General features: G+C 39.4%; 1 protein-coding gene across 5 annotated transcripts in view; it reads left to right on the top strand.

The window, feature by feature from the left end:
• Positions 1 to 26414, top strand: part of SLC25A13 (solute carrier family 25 member 13) — a 103624-nt gene that overhangs the window by 35092 nt on the left and 42118 nt on the right. For all 5 annotated transcript variants that reach the window (XM_033052371.2, XM_033052364.2, XM_033052386.2 and 2 more), the window contains 3 exons: positions 277 to 392; positions 19279 to 19418; positions 25892 to 26038. In XM_033052371.2, coding sequence (XP_032908262.1) covers positions 277 to 392; positions 19279 to 19418; positions 25892 to 26038 — 403 coding nt within the window. The remainder of the gene's footprint in view (positions 1 to 276; positions 393 to 19278; positions 19419 to 25891; positions 26039 to 26414) is intronic.

Genomic DNA, 26414 nt, shown 5'->3' with positions numbered 1-26414 from the left:
ACATTAAAGCTGAGGTGAGTAGCCATACTGAGTGTTTTGCTTATTTTATGTTCTGTTGTGACTTGCCAAGAGGAATAATGCCTTGTTCAACAGACATTTCTGTTTAGTGATATAAAGGCTTCCTGACAGCATTTGGGATAAGGCATTTTAGGATAAATTTTAATCCCTACTGAAAACATTTTGAACACATTTTGGTTATGATCTTATTTTTTTGGTATAATCAATATTATATTGTATTTCAGTTTCATAGCTATTGTTTTTTCCTTCATCCCTTAGGTTGATATCCTTTCAAGAGTTTGTGGCATTTGAATCAGTCCTGTGTGCTCCAGATGCATTGTTCATAGTAGCTTTTCAGCTGTTTGACAAGACTGGCAAAGGAGAAGTGACTTTTGGTAAGACATTCTTTGTGCATTCTTAATGTAAAAATCCCTACCTATGCCAAACTGTTTCACCTTCTGTTACTGTAGGAGACCGTGATTGGTAGCAGAACTACACTAATGCCAAGCAACTTTATGTCTGCACTTTTAAAATCATTTGTGTGTGCACAGTATGAAGCCAAGGTCATCATCATAGTTTTCCCTGGAGGACTGGTCACTTTTCTTTTTCTCCTCCCCAACATGCTTGTGCTGATCCAGACCAACAGTGATAGGTGACTATAGGAAATGATTGAAAACTGCCAGGAAGTTACCAGAAGACCTGTGTGAATGTTGGGTTTTAAATCATTACCCTGAATTATTTTTTGTTTAAATTTGCTATATTTCAAACTGGCTGACTTTTAAGGGTTAAAACTGTATTCTGTGAGATTTTACAGTAAAGAATTCATTATTACGTGCCCTCTGCTGTTCCCTCTCCCTTGAAAATTCAGCTGTGCATTGGAAGTGCGATGTTTGCACTGATAATGAGATACACTCAGGCCAGTTTAAAACTTTGTTAAGAGGACTGTTTATTTCTAGATATCCTAGGGATAGCTTTTGATATCTGCAGGACTATCTCCCACCTGCCTAATGATAAGGGCCATTCAGTATGGAAGAAGGATTCAAAATTTAGCAGTTTGGAATAATTTCTGATCTTGAGCTTGCACTTGAAAAAGTGTGGTGATTTTTTTGCTGAGTATCTACCCTGGATAAAATTGCTGTTTCTAATCTGCTACGTTTGGACGTGGTTATTCTTATATATCAAGTTTTATTGCTTGGTTATAAAACAGTTCTAAGTAAATAGAGAATTTGATGACATTGACTCTGTCTTCCCATCATATATGGTTCACACATCCATTGTGTTTTACTAGTCTTTCCTGCACATGTCTTAATGCTCAGTTAAAAAAGCCCTTTTCTTTCCATGTGAACTAACAAGATTCTGTAGCCATTGCCTGAAGCATCACTGTATTCCTTCTACCATCTCCAAATATCTGTATTTGAAGCTGTGGCTGGTGAGAAGATTTGCTGTCTCTTCTTGTATCTATTTTGGTTTTTTATTAATTGGTAGTGTGTTGAGGATGTGAAAGATGTGCTTTTTGTGTGCAATATTTCAGAAGTTACTACAGTTGCTAAAGAATTTTCAGGAAAAAATTCTGCAGATCATAACCTTTATGAATGAAGTATTTTGTGCCGAACATTTTTGTGTATGTATGTGGACAGAGAAGCAATGAGAGATGCTATGCTTTTAAAACAGGAGGGAATGCATATTTTACTAGAGTTTTGTTCCAGTGAAGGCAGACCGGAGTTCCTGGAATGCCTGTGATGTGCAGTTTCTTGTCTTTGTCAGAGCCCGTGGTTGCTTGGAGCACTCATTAATAATCTAGGAAGAACTATATTCGTTTGATCTGAGTGCTGAATCAGTCCGACTTAACTTTTTAACTCTTGGCATTCTTGTTCCTATTTTTCCTGCTGTCAAATGCTTCCCTTGGGGTTTGACACAGTGAGTCAAAGGATTTGTTTGGCATTTGAAGTCCATTGAAGTCCTTCTAGTGATGACAGAAAATCCCATGCCAGACTGTATTCAAGGTATTTTAAGGAAGAGACATGCCAACATTGGCAGAACCTGAGATAGCTTTTCTCTAATTCCTTCATCTCCCCTTTTGAAACTGCAGTTGTATTTGTAACTTCTGTGTAGTACCTTGTGGCTACCACCCCAGCAAATGCCTGGACTGGGAAGGATGGAAGAGCTCCCTCAGTGTTGTGCATTCTCGGCAGAAATGGTTGACCTTTAGACAAGGCTAATTCCTTATTTTGTATCGTGAGGAGAAAAAAAAGAGTTCTATTTTCCTGCTATTATGAAAAAAACCTAATATTTTCATAAATACATTATTCAAATACTATCCTGTAACTTTGCCACTCAATGGCTCAGTCATGCGTCTTGGAGGCTAATTATGAGATCTTTTTTCCATGAATGAAAATTATATCAAGTCCTTATCAAGGTTAGGAGATTTAAGTAGGGGTTTTGTATGCTGTGGAATTACAGTGTGAAAGGAACAGAAGAACAGGGAAAGGATAATTTTTCAGTATACTGCTGTTAGGTGTAGTATCTCAAGGCTCTCATTTTAAGTTTGTATCTCATTTTATTGTTGTAAAGAAATAGCATGGCTTATCTGTGCGGTCATTGTTTTTCTGTACACTAAAATAATGATCTAAATATTTTAGCTTATACAAGAAGAATAGTTCCCAGCAGTGAATTTCACATTTTCTACTATGCATCTTACTCTTTCACAAGTGTACTTGGCTTGGCATCTTTGTTAAACGAATTAATAATGAGCTTTATGCCAATGAACTTTTACAGCTGAATGTGAGATCCAGACAGTGGATATACAGAGAAATGTTCTGAGTAAAGAAGTTCCAATTTACCACTTTGCACTTACTTTTCTTGAAACCTGCTGCCCTCTCACTATAGCTTCTGGGTTGGAAATGTATTTGCATTTTAGCCGTATGTTGACATCTCTACAATTTTAAATGTTTCATTTCTTTCAAGTTGCAAGTTAACTGTACCTGATTCTTTGACAGAGCTATTAGTTATTTAAAAGGGCTGATCTGCAAGCAGTGTGGGTACATGGGGGGGTGGGAAGTATTGGTGGGAAGTATTTCTAGTTTATTGCTTTTTGAGGTGAATTAAATGGCCACTAGTAAATTAGTGGCTAGTGGCTGATTGAGACTACACCTGGCCATTGCATCATGTTGTAGATTTACTTTCTGCTGAAGTGTCAAAGCTTTGACAGTTTGTAAGGAGTTAAAGCTCTCAGCAGGAAAGTGAGAGGAAGTTTAGCTGGCTTTTAAATTCGAGGCAAAGAGCAAACCATTGCTTCTTACTGTTGAGTGTTGACAGGCACATAAAAGCTGATAATGTAAGTCCAGGGGTTTAAGAGACTTAGTAGAGTTGCTTTTTTGTTGTATGACTGTATTTTAATGCCTCATTAAAGAAGCAGATCCCTTTGAAATTCTTTACTAGATGGCATTTAAAAAAAGGTGAGATGGTTGGGTAAAAAAGTGTTTAGAAACTAAATCATTGTAACCTTCATCTTTAATTTTGGATGGGTAAAATAAATGATGGTACCTAACAGTTTTAAGCTATGAATAATACAGCAGTGATACCCAGGAACTGGAACCTCCCTTTTCTGATACCAGTTCTCACAAGCCGTAGTAAAAGGGCAAAGTAAGTGTTGTCCATGTTGATTTTGCTAAGAGAGTAAGGAAAGGCATAATAAGAGCTGTGGTTGCCTGAGTCTGTGCTGCCAACCATTATTGAACCTGCTTTAAAGATTTTAGTTCTGATTTGTATTAAAGTAGAATTACCCACCAGACAGAAATTCTTGCTCTTGTACTTAATGAAATGGAGCTGTGGTATAGTGTGTGGTTTTATGGTTTTGGTTTTCTTTTTTAGACATCCTCTAATTCAATCTGAAGCTCTTTCAAAATGGATGCTGTGTTGTGCTGCTTTGAGAAATTCGAGTATGCTATAAAATGTCAGTCCTTTAATTAAAAAAAACCAACAAAACAATAAACAACCTCCCCCCAAAGCCAGAAAAAATACGAAGGAAATTGGGAACCCAACCTCCAAATTTTTGTTTGTTAAGTGAAACAGCTGCAGATTTGAGCCATTGTAGTTTGCTTTTGTCTCTAAACAAGACTTTATTGGCATGCAGACAACAGCTGTTGTGGGTCTCTGCTTTTGTTATTAATTATATCAGTACGTTTCTTAGATACACACATTAATTAAGGATACATCTTACTGAGTGCTCCTGTTTGCTGATACCTGATACTTGAATTGCCTGAATACTTGTTTGTAAACTTTCTAAAAGGACATAGCTCTTAAGAGAGGTTTAAATAACTCCACAGCTATTGTGATGAGCTTCAGTTTTTTTCCTCTATGATAATGCTCTGATTTTTTTTAATACACAAAAAATGATTGCAGGAGTTTCGTAATTGCTTTAATGACCAAAGTATTAGTTTCTGATTGTGTGACGTAGCTCTTGTTTATGTTACAGAAGATTACTTATTTTATGCTTTGCACTGCAATTGCTGGTATGACTTGGTTCTTCTTATGGATTCCATAACTCTTTTTATCTCTTGCACAAGACCTAGCTTGGTGGTGCCCAGCCTGGTACACTGAATACCATTTAAAGCAATGAAAAGCTAAATCTGAACCAACAAAATGAATTGCTGTAGCTGTAAACTTTGATCTCTTGGTAAACTGCAGTATTTAGTATTTATCAGTGATACTTCCATTGCTGGTTCAAATTGCCTTGAAACTAGTTGTAGTGATGTATTAGCTTACACATCACAGCTTCACCTGTGAAACATTTACTGATTTACAAATGACAGCTGCCTAGACATGATGGATCCAGTGGCAGCATTACAGATGCAAAATCTGTTTAGTCTCTGCTGTTTTTTGTTGTTTGTACAATATTGGATTTTGCACAAATAATTGCCATTTTTAATTACAAGAGGATATAAAGTAGACTTATTACTATATTTATTTTCTTCAAAACATTTTTTGAAGTCTTCTCAGGCTATTATTTTAAGAATTTTGTTTCTAGACATATGTCAACTTGGCAAGTTTTGGTTTTGTTTTTTTCTTTTAGCTAAAATGTTATGTAACCAGGCAGACTTGGATGCAAGCATCTTAAGTGAAAGAGAGCCTATTTGGATACAAAGTGAATCTGTCATTCTAAATATTAGGAGAAGCTTTGTTCTATTACACTGTTTGGTTTCATTTGGTCTAGAAAATGCAACTGGGTTTTCTAAATCATTCTGAACTGAAATTCAGTGTTCCAGTTCATTCTTTGTTGTTGGTTTTGTTCTGTTGTTTTGTTGGGGATGGTAAGAGAATCATCAAACAATTCAGGTTGGAATGGACTGTGGTAGCCATAGGGTTCAAACCCTTGCAGCACCACCATCAAGACCAGTTGCTCGAGGGGAAATATCTAATCAATGTTTTAAATAATCTCTAAGGCTGGAGACTCTGCAGCCTCTGTGAGCAAAGCATCTCCCAGTGTTTGATCACTATTACAGTGGAAAGCTAAATTCATGAGGCCTGGCTGGGATTGTCAGAGTTCCAGTGTGCATCCATTGCCTCTTGTCCTTCCACTGTGCATCTCTGTCTTCCCTTCACCCGTTGGGTAGCTGTAGACAGCAATGAGCTCCTCCTTTAGATCGCCCATTTCCAGGCCTCTCTATGCATGTCACATGCATCATCCCCAGCTGCCTTGTAGGGAGAAAATAGAAATGATACTCTGTTCTTGTTAGCAGGTTGTGCTGTTTACCTTGGTGAAAGTGATCTGTTTTTTTTTTTATTTTTTTTTAATTATTGTTATTACTCAGGGCAAGAGGAATAAATTTATTTTTTATGCCCACGGGGGGCCTAGCGCTTTTTAAACTTAAGGTCCTAGAGTGCTGGCAGTGTGTTGCTAACTTCTAATGGGTCTAGGAAAGGTAATTTAAAAAAAGTAAGGCTGTTGCCAGAGAACTGAAATTATGGATAGCCACAGATCAAGTAGAAATATTTTTAAGGGATTGCATTCTGGAAAATTTCAGAAAACATTTTAAGTACAGTAATTTCATGACTATAAGGCGCACCCTTTTGACTAAAATTTTCCCCTGAACTCGGAAGTGCACCTTATAGTCCGGTGTGCCTTATCTGATGCACAAAGTTCAGAAATTTGCCTACCCAGAAGTGAGAGCTGTGAACCGCGGGGAGACCCGACGACCGCGGCTGCCAGGTGGAGGCGGGGTGGAGCGGCAGTGGGCACGCCCCGGCCCCGTGGAGGTGGGACAGCCCCTCCAGAGGCATAGCCCAGCCCCATGCAGGCAGGACAGCCCCTCTACAGGCACACTCCGGCCCCAGAGAGGCGGCACGGAGCAGCGGTGGGCATGCCCTGGCCCCGCTGGGTACAGGCAGGCCTGGGGGCCCATGGCTCCCGGGTTGAGGTGGGGCCTCGGCCAGCAACTGCGTGGGGGGAGCTGGGGGCGGAGCCTCGCTGCAAAAAAAAGTGCACCCTATAATCCGGTGCGCCTTATCTGATCTACAAAGTTGCGAATTTTGCCGACTCCCCAGGGGTGCGCCTTATAGTCCGGTGCGCCTTATGGTCGTGAAATTACTGTAAGCAAATTATGTAATATTCCATGTGTAAATTCATGTTATTTCCCCTTACATTCAGTAGAGACAGAAGGAGCAGGCAAGCTTGGGTCCAGAGTGTTACTTGCTGAGGATGATGGTACTTTTGGAAAGAGCAAAGAACCTGCTTTCTTTTTTTTTTCTTTTTTTTTTTTTAGGTATTTGCAGTGTTTAACACAGGTTACAGAAGTGCATAAGTATCTCAGTCAGAAATTAGGGCCAAGTTGAACAGGATGCTGTATGGATATTTCATGAGAAAGTGAATTAGTAGTTTTCAGAAGTGACAAGAGCACAACCAACCAGAAAGGGGAAGGTAAGAGTATAAAAAAGACAACAATTTCAGCAGATTTGTGAAGTTGAAGCTTATCATGGATCTTCTTGATTGGGAAAAATTATGAAAGTGCAAGCATGTTCTGTGTGATTTTTTCATTAATGCAAAATAAGTCTGTAAGACTGCTCTGTTCTTATTGAAAAGTTTGGTTAGGGCAATTAATTATGTGCAGTAGATAATGTCTCTCTCCTGAAAGGCAATGCATGCTGAATATTTTTTAAGATTGGTACTGGACTTTATGGTTTGCTGCAGGCATTTTGAGGGCTCTGTTTGGTTGTTGTCTTCTTTAAAGTGTACTTAAAACATTTGATAGACGTTTATTTATTAATACTGGTCTTCATCTCACCTCTGTGTACAACAGGTGCTGTACAACCTTTGTTGCTTCTTTCAGCAACAGAATGGTTGTGGTTCACATCTGAACAGAAGTGACCAGTTTTAGTGGGAGACTCCAGCCTCCTACTTCTCCACCTGCTGTGGCTGCCTCTAAGGATGCTGGCACTCCACTGGGGCTGTCACAGTACAGTCTTTTTTGATGCCTGAGGGTGTGCCAAGTTAACCAATGCATTTTCTAAGAGCAGCTGAACAAGTATCATAAGCTTTTGCTTCACACTGATGGGCTCCAGATGTTGGTATGTTATCTGGAGGTGAAAAAAAATGTGAGAGCATCCATTTTTTAAATATATGTAGACTTTATTGCACTTCTTTAATGCTCAGCTTTTATTACAAAAGGAACTACACTGATTTTTGGAACTTTTGAAGTGATGGGTGAGTATTTTCTGAACAACTGAATTTAGAGACATGGGAATATCAGATTGGCATGTGTGTGTTGTAGGGCATCTTGTCGGAGATCTGAAGAACTGCTTGGAAGATGTTCCAGTTCAGTGGGTTAAAAATTCTCTTTTTATCGAAGACCAACTGTAGATTTGTACAATTTACTATAATGGGTCCAATTTTAAAAGATAGAGGTAACAATGAGCACTTCCAATTGGTGGGATAGTTCAAGAATACTTCATAAAATATTGTGCTTTCTGCTGCTACTTCATGCTACTTAAAAAGAAAAAAACTAGGTGTGGAAAAGGTAGGAACGCGCCAATTTGAGAGTCAGTTTCAACTGTATGAGGTCACTCTTTGGTTAACGGAGTAACTCATTGGTAAGCTGAGGGACAGCCATCTGTATATCCTGTTGGAAAAAAAAGCCCAACATGATTAGTAGGCAGCACCTGTGGAGGCACCAAAAGCTTCCATACCAGAATATATTTTAAGCTGTGTCAGGGGCAGTATATCACTTTAAGCTTGTTTTTCCTTAAGGTTTATTTCCCCATCCCATTTTCAAACTGGCCTGGAATTGCACATTAGAAAGTAGAAACTTCAGCAGGTTCTAAGAGCCAGAAAAGTGTTTTGTTATTACAGATTTTAATATGAAATTTCAGATAGCAAAATACATATATTTTTGTGGTGTGTGTAATTTAGTTTTCTAAATTGGAAAATCTGCTGTTACCTAGCAGTTAATGACTATTTTTTCCTAACATTTGGAATTCAGGACCTGATTTGAGAAGCTGATAAAAGAAAACAAAACTGAGAATACATTGGAAGTGCTCAAAATGAAAATTACAGTTTAGATAGGTTTGAGGTAGATAGTTAGACATTTTAATTGAACTAAAATAGTTTTATACTAATACACTATTGTTGTGGGAGTACATTTTGTGGTGTATTTGAAATTGAAGTATATAAGTGAGGGAAAATGTATGTTAATGCTTTGCAAGAAAGTGATTTTTTTTTTTTTGTGTATCATCTATCTAAGCAAAATAGCTGTTAAAGACATAGAGCTCTCAAGTCTATCTGGAAAGTAAAGTGTAAAGTTCAGTGTTATTTCCTTGAGTCACAAGTTTGCTTTTATCTCTTTGGTTGGTATATTAAATTGCTGTAGGAAACAAAGATATGAATTCTGAAGTTAATTTTTTATTGCTGGACAGCTATAGTGAAATTAGCCCTTGCCAGTGTAAAAAAAAAGATGTTGATTCTGTTTGGATTGTGAAAGTTCTGTGTTTTTACATCTCCATGATAGTGATAACAGAAATGAATCCGTATGATGATTTCATTTGTCCACATGGGGCATTGAATTAGTTATTCAGCTTTGGTTAAACACAAGCAACGCTGGCTTATGTTAAGCAGCAAAATTCAGCACTAGTCCACAACTGGACTAGCTCAACATAATTAATTTGGTTGAAATTACATTTTTAAATTTTTGAGTTAAATTTTGTCTTTGGGAATTTTCTTGGGATTGGAGGAACTAGTCCTATGAAAAAATAAACTACCACTTACACATAAAGTTATCAAAAGAAGAAAAGAAGAGAATTCTGGGGGTTTTCAGGTTTTGTATACAAGTATATATGTGCAGACACATTTTTCAGGTGTGTGTGAAACTGATCTTAGTCTAAATGGATTGGCTGCACTAAGGCAGGGTTTTGTACTCTTGAATGAATCTTTTTTAGAATGGCAGTGATACCACATGATAGAGCACTGATAAGTTGCACTGACCTGAGCTGCTTTTTTCAAACCATACCCCCTTTCTGAGTTGTGTAATACACTCTCATCTTCAAATTATGTGCTCCATTTCTACTCTGCCAGCTTCACTTTGAGTCTTCTATTACTTTCTTTGTAATATTTTAAAGAAGAAGTAATTTACAGTAATTTCACGATTACAAGCCACACTGACTATAAGCTGCATCTCTGGGTGTCGGCAACATTTAGTTCTTTGTCCATACATAAGCCGCACCTGATTATAAGCCTCTCTGTCGTTCACAGTGAGGACCTGCGTGCAACAAAGTTGCCAAGTAGTAACAGAATCGCGGGATCGTGGGGTTTACTGGCTTGGCTTGGGCTGTGTGGGCTCGGCCCGCTCGGGGCTGCCAACGGGGCCAGGTGGCCCCAGCTCGGCGCTGCCGCTCAACGGAGCTGCTCGAGGCTGGCTGCCGCCTGGCTCGCTTGCCCCAGCCCGGCACTGCCCCACGGCGGTAGGTGGGGATGGAGCCCGCTGGCACCCACGGCAGCAGCAGCAGGAGGGGAAGGAGCCCACCCACTCTCGTGGCGGCGGCGGCAGGCGGGGGCGGGAGCCCCCCGCTTCCCCCTCGAGCTGCGGGGATGGCTGAACGGAGCCCCTCGCCTCTGCCCCAGACCACGGGGATGGCAGCATGGAGCCCCCGCCTCCCTCCCCTCCCAGCGCACTAAGCCCGCCTGCACCCGCCGCGCAACAGAGTAACCAATTTGTAACAATCGCGTAGTCCTGGGTTTTACTGGCAGGTGCTTGACTCGACTCCTCGGCTGCACTTCTGGGGTTGGAAATTCCAGAAATTTTTTCACATATTAGCTGCTCCTAAGTGTAAACTGCATTTCCGAGGTGGGAGCAAAATTTTAGTCAAAATGGTGCGGCTTATAATCGTGAAATTACTGTTTTTTGGGGTTTTTTTTGGTTTTTGTTTTTTTTTTTTTTTTTAATTCACAATTGCAAAAAAGATTGTCCATGTTTTGTGAGGAATTAAGAGGAAGTGAAAATACAGCATTAGTTTATTATTTCAGGGCTTCTAACCTGTGGAAAAAGGCAGCTGTGACAGCCCTTCCTGCTCTTAATGATTTATTGAGGGAAGTTGGAGGGGTGAGTACCTTTCCTTTGCTGTCCTTAGTAATGACACTATTCCAACATGTTATTCAATTTACTGCATGACCAACATAAAACTATTTCAACTAAATCCTTAACAAAGCAACAGAGAGATAAAGAAGGTGATTGTAATGCTTGTGCTTCCAGAGTGTTGTTCCTCTTCTACATAAATGGGGATAAATGGAAAACCCAGCCAAGTACTTGGATTACTTAACATTCCATATCTTATCTCAACTGATGTGATATTGACATACATTTACAGAATCAAAGTCACCATTATCAAGGATAGAAATAAATTCAAACTAGCTGTGAATGTGAAGTTCACAGCAGTAAATAAAAACCCAAGAAAACAAAACAAACAAACAAAACCAAAGCAAAACAAAAAAGCAACCAATACCAAAAAAACCAAAACAAACCACCAAACAAAAATAAGCCAACCCAAATCTTGGATAAATCCCAACAATTCCAGTAATACAAGATAATATATAGAATTACTACTTGATTGTTTCTGATATAGATACACATGTATATATACAGTAACTTCACAATTATAAGCCGCACCATTTTGACTAAAATTTTGGTCCAAACCCAAAGTGCGGCTTATAATCAGGTGCGGCTTATATATGGACAAAGAATGAAAAGTTGCTGGTTTAGTTTGGAAGACAGGTGTCTGCTGAGAAAGGCAGGAACTTTTCTTTGAAATGGAGAATGTAAACTCCCTCCCTCCAAATTATTATAATTTTGAAATCAAGGGGCTTTCAGGCAAAAATATGGGAATTAGGAATAACAGTTCTTTTCTAGGGAAATCAAAATAGAAATACAGTACTACAAAGAAACAAACCCCAAACCCTGACAATGTCAGAGTACAACCTGACACCCCGTCAGGCAGGGTGTTGGTAGCAGTTTGATTAAATGGTGGTTGCAGTCTTCTTGCAGTGACAGATGTGGCTCAGTTGGAGTAGTGCTCCTGTAGAAGGTGCAGTTTCCCTCCGGAGGTCCAGTGGTGATGTGGAGAAATCCGGTTTTCCTCTGGAGTCCAGTGGAGAAAGGGGCTCCCTTAGTGTCCCAAAACCTCTGTTTTTATCTTGGTAAGAAATGTTGGGCTCTTCCCCCTGACTGGAGCAACTTCCAATGGGATGCAGTAATTTTATCAGTCACACAGTGGGACTCAATGGCCATTAGCAGAAAATGACTCCCTGGAGGAAGGATGGGTTGTGAAAAGATAAAGAACAATGCCCCACCTGGTTTTAATGGATGGCCCATTAGCAGAATGTCTCCTGCAGAGAAAGGGATCACTGTCCCCACCCTCAACAGATGGTGACAGAATAGATACCTTTTATCACACTCTGTATTGTAATGTGTGGCTTATAATCAGGTGTGGCTTATAATCGTGAAATTACTGCATATGTATGCACCTGTCTCTGTACACACCTGCTTTTTGCACAAGTTTATTGTTCTTCCAAAATGTCATAAGCAAAGCAAGCCTGGCAGAAGGCTCACTTGGCAGAGCAAGGATCTACTTTGGAGCTAAAGCAAAAAAAAGTGTATGTCCAGTCCATTCTACAGAGAAAATTCATGTGGTGCCATCTCAACTGGAGTTGAAGCTGGCCAAAGATGGTGGGGACAGAAGAAGTATTTTTAAAATATGCTAATAGCAAAACACAATCCAGAAAAAACATTGTCTCATTACATGATGAGAATGGTCACCTCTCAAGCAGAGACGTAGACAAGGAGGAGATGTTTAACATTTCTTTGCTGTTGTCTTCAACATGGATGATGGGCTAAGGGGTGGTCACAGTGCCCTGAGCTGGAGGAATAGGACCTGAGGGAATGGCATGAAACTGTGCAAGGAGAGATTTAGGTTAGATAATAGAAAAAGGTTCTCACCCAGAGGGTGTTTGGGCCCTGGAACAGGCTCCCCAGGGAAGCGGTCACAGCACCAAGCCTGACGGAGTTCAAGAGGCATTTGGACAATGTTCTCAGGCTCATGGTGAGATACTTGGGGTTGCTCTGTGCAGGACCAGGAACTGAACTTCAGTGATTGTTGTGAGTCTCATCCAACTCAGGATATTCTACTATTCTGTGATTTTTCCATGTCCAGGAACAGCAGGAGCTGGCTACTCCACCAGACTGACAGCCCTGATGTGAATGAGGGTGCCAGGAGGCTGGTTCCTGGGCACAGCTCTCACTGACAAGGGGTGCAGTCCCATGCTGCCTGAGCACAGACAGAAAAGCAGGTCTGGTGACAGTGACCAGAGTCAGCCAGACACGTCCATAGCAATGACGCAGGTCCAAGATAAGGCTGGGAAGTTAAATCAGGGGACTGGAGTCACTGAGGTGTAGACCTCTCTACAGCAAAGCTCATCAAGAGAGATTAAGACCTGAGATGAGGCTTCTCCCAGCTCTTACTCCTTCAGTGTTGTGCTTGGACCCATATCTCTCATGCTTGTGCATGAGGAAGAGGTCATGGAGAAGAAATTGCAGAACCTGGTGATGTACTCCAGATCATGAAGCTTATGGAAAATATGCAATTGTTTCAAGTGGTCAGTGAGAACCAAAGCCTGTGGAAATAATTCTGTCCTCATCTCCTCTGAACTTGAGGTCAGGTGGTTGGTAAGGTGCTGGGGTTTCCTAGTCATTATATTGAAATTACTCCCATCAAAACAGAATTGTTTTCTTTGCAGGAGGTGGGTAATTCATGTTCTTTACAGAAGTTGCTTTTACAAATATTATCAGGGTAACATAACTTCTTCTCAAGGTCCAGGGTTTTGGTACATATTTTCTATACTGTGTTCAAATAATTTGTGTAAAGGAATAAGATATATAGAATGTATAGATTTTATATAAAATAGAGGTGAGAATGACAGGTTTTCTGCAAAAATGTTGTGACTTTTTTGTAAGATCAGCAGATGATCATGAAATTTTTGAGATTCTGTTGAGAATGTGTTGACTTTACTGGCTTAATGAAGACAGCGTGTGAAGAATATATTTGCAAAATACATTTAAAAATATACTGACAAAATAAATAGTTTAAAATAATTTCAGATTTAATACTTAGGGACTATACACAGTAAAGATTTTAGTAGCTTGTCATGTGAAGTGACTTTCCTCAGATACAAAATACAGCGGAATAATGACTTTCAGAGTTCTCCTTTTAAAATCTAAAATATACAAGTCCAAGTTCCACTTGGAGAATATTGGTGGTTCTTGTTGTGTCAAGAGTGTCTGTAGTTATTCCAAAGCATGCTTTATTTCTATTTTACTTCTTAATCTCAGGAAATGGAATGTCATAGGAATGAAAATTGTATGGAATCACAGGAATGAAAATATGAATGCAGCATTCTTGTTTGTGCAATAAGCATTTAAACATACACATCAGTACACTGCAGAGAAGAAGGTCCCCAGGACTTACAGGACCAAAAACCCCCACTGTAAATCAGCAGGCAGATCACCTGGAGGGAAAATTAAACAATTCTTTCATGCAGTGATCAGAAATAAATGGCAAGGTAACTGTTTTTTAGTTAGAGACTGTGGAGGGACAAACAATTATTTGTTTTAGAACCTTGCAATTTATTTAAAATTGAATTTTAGAGTTGAATTTTTTTTAAAAATTGGTAAAAGTGGCAGCATGGATTTCTGAAAATGAGTGTTTAAATTCTTCAGCCTGGTGTTTTTCTTGCTTTCTAACAGCTCTGGTTCAAACAATGCAAACACACAAATGGTTACATTTTTGCAAGCTTTAGATTGATTTTGTGTAACAACATAATGGCTCTTGACATTGAAGCATTAACATTTTGTGTTTTAAAACTAAAGCAATTAAACAGTGTTCTGAATTGGATTTTAAAGCTTCCATTTGTCCGATATTTTGATTAAATACTTGTTTAGGATCAAAGCACAATTGCCCAGAAAAGCTGTGGAATCTCTGTTGTTGGAGGTATTCGCAGAATCACAGATTGTGTCAGGTTGGAAGAGACCACTGTGGGTCATCTGGTCCAACCTTCCTGCTCAAGCGGGGTCATCCCAGAGCACAGGGCACAGGATGGTGTCCAGATGGTTCTGAGTATCTTCTGTGAGGGAGAGTCCACATCCTCTCTGGGCAATCTGCTTCGGTACTCAGACACTCACACAGTAAAGAAGTTCTTCCTCATGTTCAGGTGGCGCTTCCTGATCAAACAGTACTGGGCTGAATATTGAACCCTGGGGAAAACCACTAGTGACAGGTCTCCAACTAGACCCTGTGCCACTGATTGTGACCCTCTGGTATTTCAATGTTCCCTTACCTTGACGTCCTGAGCGAGAAATTTATGGGGAGGGTACTTGAACCTCATCTGGCCATGACCCTGAGCAACTTCCTCTGGTTGGACTTTCTTTGACTGGTGGTTGGACTCCATGAAATCCAGATGTCATTTCAGTTACAAATTATTCTGTAGCTCTGAAACAGGTTCCTTAAAAAAAGAAAGTCTAAACAGACATCGTAACTCCTGGCTACATAAGCACACCTCAACTTCTCTGTGTTTTGCTGTGTTAGGGGACTCGTGGAACTTCCAACTGGAGGTTTAATGCAAAACTACATTTTTTTCATTGTCCATTTTTAATTTTAAAATTAGACTTAGATGATTAGGAGATGACATTCTTAGAACTGAACAATAACTTGGAGTGACTTCTGGTACATAATTGGATACCTTTTTATGGTTAAATGACACTTCAGATTTTTCAGGCAGTGTGAATGGTTTTTATTGTCTGAATTGGGCAGTCTGCCTACAGATGAGACTTGAGTCAGTGACATGGCAGATGGATGGGTAATGAGACCTAGTGAGGGAAGAGGAAGAAGGCTGCACTGGGCATAGAAGTTTGTGCACCATAAATGGTTGCAAAAAGGAAGTATGGGATATGTGCAAAAAGGCAGTGGCAAAGAGGATACCATGTCTCATGCCATCAAAGAATCAGTAGAAGCATAGTGGGCAATCTTCCAGTGAGCTGCCTGCACTGTATAATCCAAGGCGCATTCCGTCAGAAGAGCATCTGGTAGTAGTTGCCAAGTCATATTGACATCAATATACAACGTGACTGTGATAAGATCAAGTTGTTTGGATTCTCTTACTGTATCTACACTAATGTGGTAAATCTGTGTTTTCCAGGTCATAGGAAAAATAAAGTGTAGTACTTTAACTTGGGCTGTTAAGAGTGATACTTGTACTTACATGAACTTCTGAGACATGCTTGTGGCCTTTAATCTCTAAACAGACAAGGGAATGTAAATGGTCTGGATAGAGACCTTATTATATTCCTAATTGGCTTAATGAGGTTTTCGCTTTCATTGCTGTGCGTTCCTTTGCCTTTTGCAATGCCAATAATTAAACATTGTATTTTGTCTGAAGTTACCATTCTTTTCACTTCTTGACATTTGGACATGTCTTGGTAATGTGTCCTTGCAGCCCAGAAAGCCAAATGTGTCTGGGCTGCACCAAAAGCCGCATGGCCAGCAGGACAGGGAGGGGATTCTGCCCCTCTGCTCTGCTCTGGTGACAGAGACCCCACCTGAAACACAGCACCCAGCTCTGGGGTACCAGCTCAGGAAGGACATGGATCTGTTGGAACAAATCTAGAGGAGGAAACCCATGATTAAAGGGATGGAGCACCTCTCCTCTGATGAAAAGTGGAGAGAATTTGGATTGTTCAGCCTGAAGAAGAGAAGGCTTTTGGGAGATCTAATTGCAACCTTCCTGAAGGGAGTACCTAAAGGGAGCCTACAAGATAGGACAAAGAAACTGAAAGAGAGTAGTTCTTAGGTTAGATATATGGAAGAAATTCTTTACTGTGAGGGTGGTGAGACATTGTAACAGGCTACCTAGAGAAGTTGTGGATGCCCCATCCCTGGAATTGTTCAAGGCCACGTTGGATGAGCCTTTGAGAAATGTGGCCGAGTGAAGGGTGTCCTTATTCATGGCAGGCAGCTGAAGCTAGATGATCTATAAGGTTTCTTTCAACCCAAACCTTTCTATGGTTGTGTGTTTCATTTGCTTTGGATGGAATTTTAATTTGGGGCTCTAGCTAAGGAGGGTTTACAGGACACAGAGCTGAGGGAGCAAGGTACATTGTTCCTTCAAGGTAGCTAATGTATGATAAAAAAATAAAATTACAGGGGCATATTCAAAGGAAACTCTGCAGCTTTCATATGTTAACAATTTAAAGTAAGAATTGGGTGGACCCTTGCCCCATCAAAAGAAATTTGAGACTCATTTTATACTAGCTAAATTTCTGCTATCTCTTACCTTGCATCAGGTATGAATGCACCTTTTATTTCTGACAAAGGCAAGTCTGGAGTCCAGACAAACATAGCTTTTAGTAAACGATGATTTGTTCCTTATTTCATCCACACAGTATCCGTGGCTTGCTCTGGGGAAATTCTGGAGATGGGATGAGAGGGAAGGAGGAAGCAGATGAACATCTGATTTCTCTGTGAATGTCTTTATTTCTCTGGAAAAGCAGTGGTCACTGCCAAAAAGAGACAACCTTTATTTCTTCTTTTATGCAGACAAGACAGGCTGTCTTTTTCATGCTGGTTGCCTTCTTTGAAGACAGTCTGACAGAAAGCAGGAACTTTATAAATGTGATCTCCAGTGACATGTGGCAAGGTGCCTTGAACTGTGTCAGTAGGAAGCACCCTAAATGAAAGACTTCAAGTAGAGGGATAGAACCTCACCCTGAACCAATAGATTTCCTCTCCCACTGCCTTGAGAGCAGAATTTTGCTCCTGGAGAATGCTGGCAGACAAGATCCAAGCTGGCTGTGATAGAGCTTAAGACATAAATGAACAATGGGGCTGTCCTGGGGGCATTGACTCTGCTTGGAGAAAATTCTCATAGGACATTAGGACTTGGAGTTATGAATTTTATGAATTTGAGGTTAACTGGGGTTAGTCTTTCTGTTTGTAAGTTAAATTCAACTTGCTCTTTCACCACTGATTTCCTGGCATCAGTGGGTGCTGTGTTTTTAAAGCTGAAAATACAGACGGGGTTGTGAGATGGGAGGAGGTCTGCAGTTTCATTTCTGCTCTCTCTGTGAAGCCTTCTTGCTTTAGAACAAGCTATTCTTGTGGGTAATACCATCTGCAGGGCTTTTGGATTGGTGCAGCAGGACACCTGCCCCTTTCATCTCTTTGTGACTTTTTTTTTTCATGTCTTTATTCTTCATTTATTTTGGCTCTTCCTGACATCTTCTTGGCTATCAGCTGTGCCACTTCGCTCTTATTTTTTCCTGCTTCCTTGCCTAAAAGAGGGGATTCCGCTCTGGTTGGATTTCCCCGAGTCAACAGAGCTGCTGTGCCTGCCTGGCACGGACTGAACCAGGAGCTGGAACTCAGCATGCACAGGAGACACAACCTCATCACCCCAAGGAGTCAGCTCCCACCTTTGCTTGTGGCACTGGAATGAGCTGGAAGGTGGCTCCCAGTCCTGCCTGGCAGGCAGTGGCTGGCTCCAGTGGGGTGACTCCCAGCTTGTTCTGAACACAGACAAGCACGAAGCTGTGCTGATTTCCTCAACCCCAGGCACCAGCCGTGCTTGGGAACTGGCTTACAGCTCTGCTGCTCACAGAGACAGACAGGAGCTCGTGGTTTGGGCTCCTGGTCTTTCTTCCACAAAGCGTGAAGGGAGCAGACCAGCTCCCGGCCCAGCCTGTGGGTAGGGAGTGACTCCTGGGAACCATCTCTCTGTGCTCACAGGAGCTCACAGGAGACAAGAACTGGCTCTTGGCTTGGGTTGCTGGAAGAGTCATACAGCAATTAGGGAGGCATATAGCAGCTGGGAACCTCTTGCCTTGAGCTTGTCTTCAGAGGATATCTTTGCCCTATTTTTTTGGCTGACACACAACTGTCATATTGAAGTGCGCTCTGTCCTTTGAGACAAGTACTTGCTCAGATCTCATTGCTGTTTTCTTTACTTACAGTATATGCTATCTAGTTGCAGAAACATATAGTCTTTACTACTGATTGTGTATCAAATAGTTGCTTCTTCATGGAAACTGCTGTGTGTTACCAGTTTGCCAAGTGCGCAGTAAACTGTTGCCCAGTTGTGACTACGAAATATGAAGCTTGTATTTAGGTGTGATCATACTTGTCATGCTGCCTCCCTCCTTGTGAAAGAGATTTAGTCTTAAAGTCTCCATAGTGCTGGTGATAAGTTTTTATTCCTGCCTGTCATATCTCCTCCCATCCCCTATTCTACTTCTCTCTGTAACTAACTCCAGAAGAGTGGATCTTGAAATAACCGTGTTTGTGTAGTTGATTTGTTTGAATGTGGAGAACTCTGGGAAAAATTCAAAAGCCTGAATTATAGTGACACAAAATTTTCATTGTTAGCAGCTTGAAAAGATTAAGCTGAAAATCAGTTAGCTTTAGTCGTCTTTTTATAAATTGTCTTTTAATTTTAATTTTTCCTTGTTTGAATTTGAAACTTGAAATTTCTTTTAATTAAATGCTGTGGGTATAAAGCTTCACAAAAATATTTTTCAGAAACTATTTGTGAGGGTGATGATTTGGGTGAACAAAAAGCATTAGGTTTGCTGTACAATATGTTGCTAATTTATATGAACAGGATTGCTTTCCTGTTACAAAATATCCTATTTGTTTATATGTTTGTCTCTATTGTTATTTTATTTTATTACTAAATGAGCATTTTTCTTTTCTTCCCAGAGGATGCTAAACAAGTTTTTGGCCAGACCACGATCCATCAGCACATTCCTTTCAACTGGAATTCAGAGTTTGTACAGCTGCATTTTGGAAAGGATAGAAAAAGACACCTAACATACCCGGAGTTCACTCAGTTTTTACTGGTGGGTCTAATGCAGTATGATTTCTCAAGAGTAATAAGAAGGATGCAAGAATCAAAGCATTTGAAAACTTGCCAAGTACCATGCTGGTAGCAAAGTTGAAATATATACCAAATGTAGGCTTTTACAATCAGAGTGCTGGACTTGTATAATATGTTGATAAATAGGATGCACTATTGGTAAAACTGCTGATTCAGGCTAGCTGGATTTTTTTTCCTTTTCCTTTGTTTTTGCACCTGTATGCAGAAGGTTTTTTTTCTCCAGGGTTGTGTAGACTTAGATGTGAAATTGAAAATCTAGACTTCGATGTCCAAAAACCTCCTGTATTTTTAAATATACAAGTCAAAGAATGTTAAATAACAGTATTGAACATTTTGGATCAACTTGCCAGACTAGTATTAAGAAACGCTTATTTTTCTGTCTGTAAACAGCATTTTACCAACCATATATTTAATTTAGAGATGATAGCTAGTAATATTTGTTACAAGCTATTTCCATACACTTTACTTTTGATTGTTTTTGAATTAAGCTTGTCTTAAAGAGGGAAAATTTGCTTGTATCATGTAAAGAATAAAATACTACTCTTTGCAAGGAATTCATGGCTATTCATACTTCTGGGTACTTTGTTACAGGAAGTAAAATATTATGCTAATAAAATAATAAACCGATTATCTGTATTTCAGCAGTACTGTTAAAAATAGTCTTCAGTAGGAAAGGAGGTGAAACACGTGAGTTTCTTATTTGTATTCCTCCTGAATACTTAATGCCTGTATTAGTATTTACACTAGAGAGTTTTAAAATGGGAACCTGCTTCAAGACTGCAAGGTTTCTTTTTTTCTTGTTTACACAAGTATGTTAGTTCACAGTAGGAGGTGGTATCATTTTGATGAGGAATAATTAAGATAATGCTATTGAGACAAATGTTTCAAATTGACTTTGTAGAACAGACCCTAATTAACTTTGTATGAAGAGGACGTCAGGTATCACATGATTAAATCATATTCCCTTAGGCTTTGTATTGACTATTGTAACTCCTAAGTAGCTAAGACATAAACCAGTTTTGTGACAGAAATAGGAATCAGAACCTCTTTTGAATGAAAAAGCAAATGTGCTACTTGATTAGGAAAAAATGCCTCTGGCAATGTGTTCTGGTATCTCCTTCCAACTACAGAATAAGCCTTGGAAATGTATCCTGATGTTGGTGGTTTAAAGTCACAGTTTTAACCAAGTGCCAGTCCTGTTTGCCTCATCTGTCTATTTGCTTAGAGATCTGAGGAAAACCTGTAGAAAAACTCGGAATAAAAATACTACACTTTCTCACCATTAAAAAAAGAAAAAGAAAAAAGAAGGAGGTGTGTGTGTGTATAAGGGTTGTTGAGAGAGGCTAAAGAGGTTAGAATCATGGACCCAAAAGAGCTTGTAATGTTAAAGCTGGGTATTTAGAAGATTTGAGTTCTTTCTTTGGGTTCTTTTGTGTTTTTAAGTTGAATTAGGAAAAGCAAGCACTGAGGCAGAAGTTTTCTAACTTTGGAGATTAGTCCTAACTATTAGGCTTTCTCATCTTGTGGAGGGATATTCCTCTTATCTGAAAGGACTTTTCTTGGATGGGATGATACTGTGGGGTTAATTGATTGTGATGGAAGATGTCATCCAGCCCTTTTGGTGATGATCTATATAGGTCAGAAACATGGGAGGAGGAGCATAAGCCAGGAGAATAAGGATGACAATTCTGGGTGTCTCTGGAGAGGTGAGATGTGCTCAGGAAAAGTTCTAATGCTGCTAATAAAGATGCTCTTAGCATTGGTGCAGGCAGCAAGGATTTTCAAATAAACTAATTGTCCTAAGACTGCTGAAGCTGCCTATTACCAGTACAATCTATTAGGATGCTCAGTCAGTCACAGTAATTGGGTACATCGGTTTACCCACTTTCTAGAACTGTAAATCCTTGAATCACATAGGTTTCCCTGCTGATTCTTGCCTTGCAGCATCGTATTACAGATGCTGAAGTTTGGGCACAGAAATGGCTCTCAGCACAAAGTGGAGAGTTACTGTTCACAGGCATGGACATCTTCCTTTAAGCTCTGTAACCTCTGGTACTCAGCCTTTCCTTCTGACATTCTGCCTGTGCATGAGTCAGTCTTTTTGGTCTGATGTCTAGACCTTGGACCTTAGACAGCAGGAGACCACAGTGGATACCAAATTACCTTTCTGCATTCCTGATGTGTGAATGCACTTTACATTGCACTTAACGTGGACCAGATGGTTCTGTAAGGCGCTTCAGGTACTGCTTTGTAAGTACAATGCAATTTGCAACTTTTAATGGAATAATCTAACTAGATTCAAATTCCTTTACATTGGGTCCTATTATATCACATAAACTTGTTCCATGATCATTATCTGTTGCAGCATTTGGACTAATCATCACTTCTGGCAAAGCTTGAGGTAGTTGGAAAATAACATTAGTGTATTTTATCCATGCACAAGATAGATCTCTTGTGGCTTTAAATATGAAGTGTTTATATGGGATTCTGAATATTTATATCCTGCCAGCACTTTTTCTGTCTGCAATAACAGAGGTACCTGAAAGTATAGCCTCCAAACTCCTTGGCTCTAATACAGTTAACAATCTATTTGCATCAGCCTAGAGCTCAAGGTGTGTTGTTTTACCTTGCTCATTTGCTGGCTTAAAATTAGCTCATCTATCTGTGTATATATCCATGTATGTGTTTGGATATGGTCATGTTCCATCATCACTTAAGTGGCAAGTCTGCCTTATGAAGAGCAGCATTAGCCCCTTTCTCAGCATCTAAAATCTATTCCACAAGACAAATTTTAACATATTCTTATATGTGGGCCTGGTAAAACCATTTCTGCATTGTCTGGTAATTTATTTATGCCCAGAATATTAGTTGATGAAGTAGTACTCTCTTATAATTGAACCTTAGCATCTACTCCAGTGGCAAAGACTGTGTTGTATCTGATGACTTGTAGATCCATTGGGATGGAATGCAAACATAAATTTCTATCTAAGTGGAAGGTAAAGAAGCTTTTAATGAGCTGTAAGTGAAAGCTAAGGTAAAATCTCTAGGTAGAAAATAATTTCATTAGAATTCTGGTGCCATGATGTACGAATTAATTTTTCACAAAGTCTTATGCTACCTGGGGGAATTCTGGACTTCCAGCATCAAGGAAGATGCTTGTTTTCTATGTATATCTAAGTTTACAAAAAGTCTAGTTGGAGAAGTAATTTGTATTGCAAAGTAATGAGAATTGTACTTCTTTAAACCTTAGTCTGTCTAGGTAAAATAATATAGGACTGAAATAAAATTTATTAATATAAATAAAATAATAAAATTATTGCAAGTCAGATAGAATCTCTGAAGACTATAGCTTTGCTTTATTGTTTTTCAGTTTCTTTTAAGGTGATATTTTTTATATTAACTGCATATACACAACATGTTGCAAACATCTCATAAAGAATTTCCTGATAAATTGCCAGTAGCTGCTGAACTCATTTTGAAACATAGTTATGCTGTAAGCTGTCTCAGCTTTCAGACGTGGAGGCTGAGGAAATGGACAGCCTTTCTTTTGAAGTCAACACTTTTAGGAGTTTATTGCATTGATATGCAGTGTGCATTGATTAGAAAAGTGACATATGTCTGGTTTGCTTGTGACAGACTTTATAGATCTGTCTGGAATTTAGTTCTTAGTTTGCTACTATGTGATTGTCTCTGTGTTCTTGTGTGCCATACTGCTGCCATCCATGGTCATGGTTTGGGAATGTCATGTGGCTGAGGATTCCTATGCTTCTTTCTTCTTAGTGTAAGTGGAAAATCTGTAGCACTGCTCAAAATAACCATAGCCTAAAAAAGTCTCTACCTTTCTGAGTTCGGTCTTCTTTATCTATGTGCAGTATGTGTAAACCATTTTGAACTGGAACTTAGTTTCTGAATTTAGGAGGAGGTGTGAATAGGGAGTTTCAGAAGACTGACATCATCCCATTCACAGTTTTGTCTTGCTGTCTGTCTACAGCTAAATGGCTCTTTTCTGTCTGAAAAGAAGATGGGTAAATGGCAGCACCAAGACCTTGACAATGTATTTAACCAATTGGGATAATTCACTCCATTGGGTTCCAGTTTACCAAGGAAATTGGAAAGAATAATGTTAGCATAGGGAAGACAGGGTGTTTTGGCTTGTTCTCAACTGTAGTACTAGCAGCCTTTTTGCAGTTACCTGGGTGATGACAAGAAAGATGCCCTTGATGCACCTCTGTGGAGCAGGAACATCTGCTTTGTTCTGTGGCTAAGACATCACTGTCAGCCAAGGTCACACCAATGGTCACTGATGGGTGTACACAGACAGGAACAGACTGGACTTCTACAAGAGGTGTCCTTTTTTTACTGCATTTTAGTGCGAGATTCTGCCAGTGAAACACGGCCAGCAGTGTCAGTGGTTAAAAGAAATTGAATGAGGGAAGGAGAAAAAAGCAACATTCACTGTTTCCCATGTAATCCTTCTGCTAAATACAATTTTTATTTTCTGGTGGTGCTTCCATTTGATGACATTTTTGTTCATTTGTTCATACATTTCTACCTGCTAGCTGATGAGTATTTAGGATACAAGCTTTATTATACTTAACACCTCTGCAGAGCTCTCTGCCTCCCAAGTAGTTGTCTGTCTCAAGCTGACGAAGTGTTTTTTGTGTTTTTGTACTCATCTCACCATAAATGTTCCAAAATTGCTTCCTTCCAAATTTCTGTTGAAATTATAGTCTCAATTGAAGTGAAGTAAGAACTTGTGTGGCTGCATCCAGCCAGAGTCAGTATTATTACTGAATTGTAACACTTCAGCTTAGGGGTCTGTAATGTAAAGAAAATGTGGCTGAACTGAAATTGTACCACTTCAAATTATAACCTCCACCAGGCGTTTCCCATCAAAGGAAGAAATTTCAAATTAATTCTGGAGTGAAACACTGATCAGTCTTTTCCCCCTACCCCTTTTCTCCCTCTGCCTAATATATTAGGAAAATTTCATCATACAGGGTACAGTGCTGAAATTAGGAATTACGACCAAAATTAGCGAAGTCAGAAGGCTGAAATGAAAACACAAGCATGGTTTGAGTGGCAGTGTGGACTGAGTGAATAGAAGGAGGGAGGAATGGCATCTGCAGGCCTGTGGCAGGTCTGATCCTACTCTGAATTTGCCTTTTGCCCTTCACTCTTTATTTCCTTGAATGCTGCTGTGACACAAATATCAACTTGCAGGAGATCATATTTACTGTGAATACTTCATGATGGTGATTCTTTTCTAGCTCAAATCTTGGATTAGTATGTATTTTAAGGTGCATATTTGCAAATATAATGGAAATTGTTGGATAGTGTCACAGTCCACTGCAAGACTTGCTCAGTATTGCTGACATAGTTTTGCTCTGACACCATTTTCTTAATAACTGACTATGAATATGTATTCAGAATAAGCACTGTTTTTCCAGTGAAGAAGTTTTTATAATCCTTGAAAGTTAAAGGGAATATATGGCAATGATTTGTATTCCTTCATTCGACTAAAAAATACAGTTGGGAAGTCTAACTACATTGCCAAAGGTGTTTATTTTTTTTACAAAACTGTAGAACTGAACAAAAATTCATATGCCATATCCAATTACTATCTGTGCAGGATTGTTCCTTTTAAATGACAGAAAAAAAGAAAGTAGCATGACAGTAATTTAAGAAGAAAAGGTGAAGGTCACAGTGGGGAAAGATACAACTTGAGAGATTATGTACCTTTTTACTCCTCTTATCTCTCAGTAGTACATTTGAATCACAAATTGAGATTATCAAGTGATTTTATCAGATAATGTTTATGCCTGTTACTACTAGTTAAATACTGAAAACTGATCTTTACTCAGTTACATAAAAAGGAGTTCTAAATTAAACTGCTGTTGTCTTTTGTAGACAAATAACTTTATGTTTTAAATGAGGATACTCTTTGAGGGAATCCTTTCCAGATTAGTAGGTGTCTACATGGAAACCTCTGGTGATTTCATTGTCCTCATTCAGGAAATAGTGAGTGCTTTTACAGAAAGTATTTTGACCTGCTGTGACACATGCAATAAAGTGGATAATGCACATCATGGAAAACTTCAATGTTCATGAGTGGGAGACTACTTGCACTAGTGTGTTGGTATATGTTCTCCATTTCTCAGTTAAATGAATTGCATGACATAATGTCCAGACAGCAAAGAAATCATGATGTTGTCCTAGGTGCTGAGGTCACTGATAGAGGCCATAGGAAAGGCTGAATAGAAAAGGCTGAAATTTACATAAAATATATGTGCAACAGGCAATTAAAATTAAATTACATGTAGTCATATTTTGTTACATATGAGAATCTTGTAGGATTGCATTAATTGTAGTAAATGTAACTGTTGAGGTGATTATTTTGAACCTAACTGCTTTTTTTCCTCCATATGTTTTCAGGAGATACAATTAGAACATGCAAAACAAGCCTTTGTTCAGAGAGACAATGCTCAGTCTGGAAGAGTCACAGCTATGGACTTCAGGGATATTATGGTCACCATCCGGCCACACATGCTGACACCATTTGTAGAAGAATGTCTAGTAGCTGTGAGTAGTTCTGGTATCCCAGTTGGCAGACCTGGGATCCAGATGTGGGATTCCTTTTCTTCTGTACCTTGACCACTACAGGATGTGTAATCAAGGATGCATGTTTTGAAGTCTTGAGGATGCATGTTTTGAAGTCCAGCAGTTATTATCTACCCTTATGAAAATTAACCGTGATTGCTGAATGTATGTCCTCAATGTTCTTGGTTTCCAGAGGCAATAGACAAAGCATGTAGATGGACCTTAGTAATGGCCTACAAATGTATGGCTCGCTTTTTTCCAGCCATTCCATCATAGTAGACTGTGTCAAATATTTTTGAACACTATTACATCCCACTTAGGACATCATCCTCAAAGAACTTGCTTTGTAATATAAATT

This window comes from Catharus ustulatus, chromosome 1, assembly GCF_009819885.2.
Source record: "Catharus ustulatus isolate bCatUst1 chromosome 1, bCatUst1.pri.v2, whole genome shotgun sequence".
Lineage (NCBI taxonomy): Eukaryota > Metazoa > Chordata > Aves > Passeriformes > Turdidae > Catharus > Catharus ustulatus.
The sequence above is the reverse complement of the archived record's forward strand: the minus strand, read 5'-3'. Positions and strand labels throughout refer to the sequence as shown.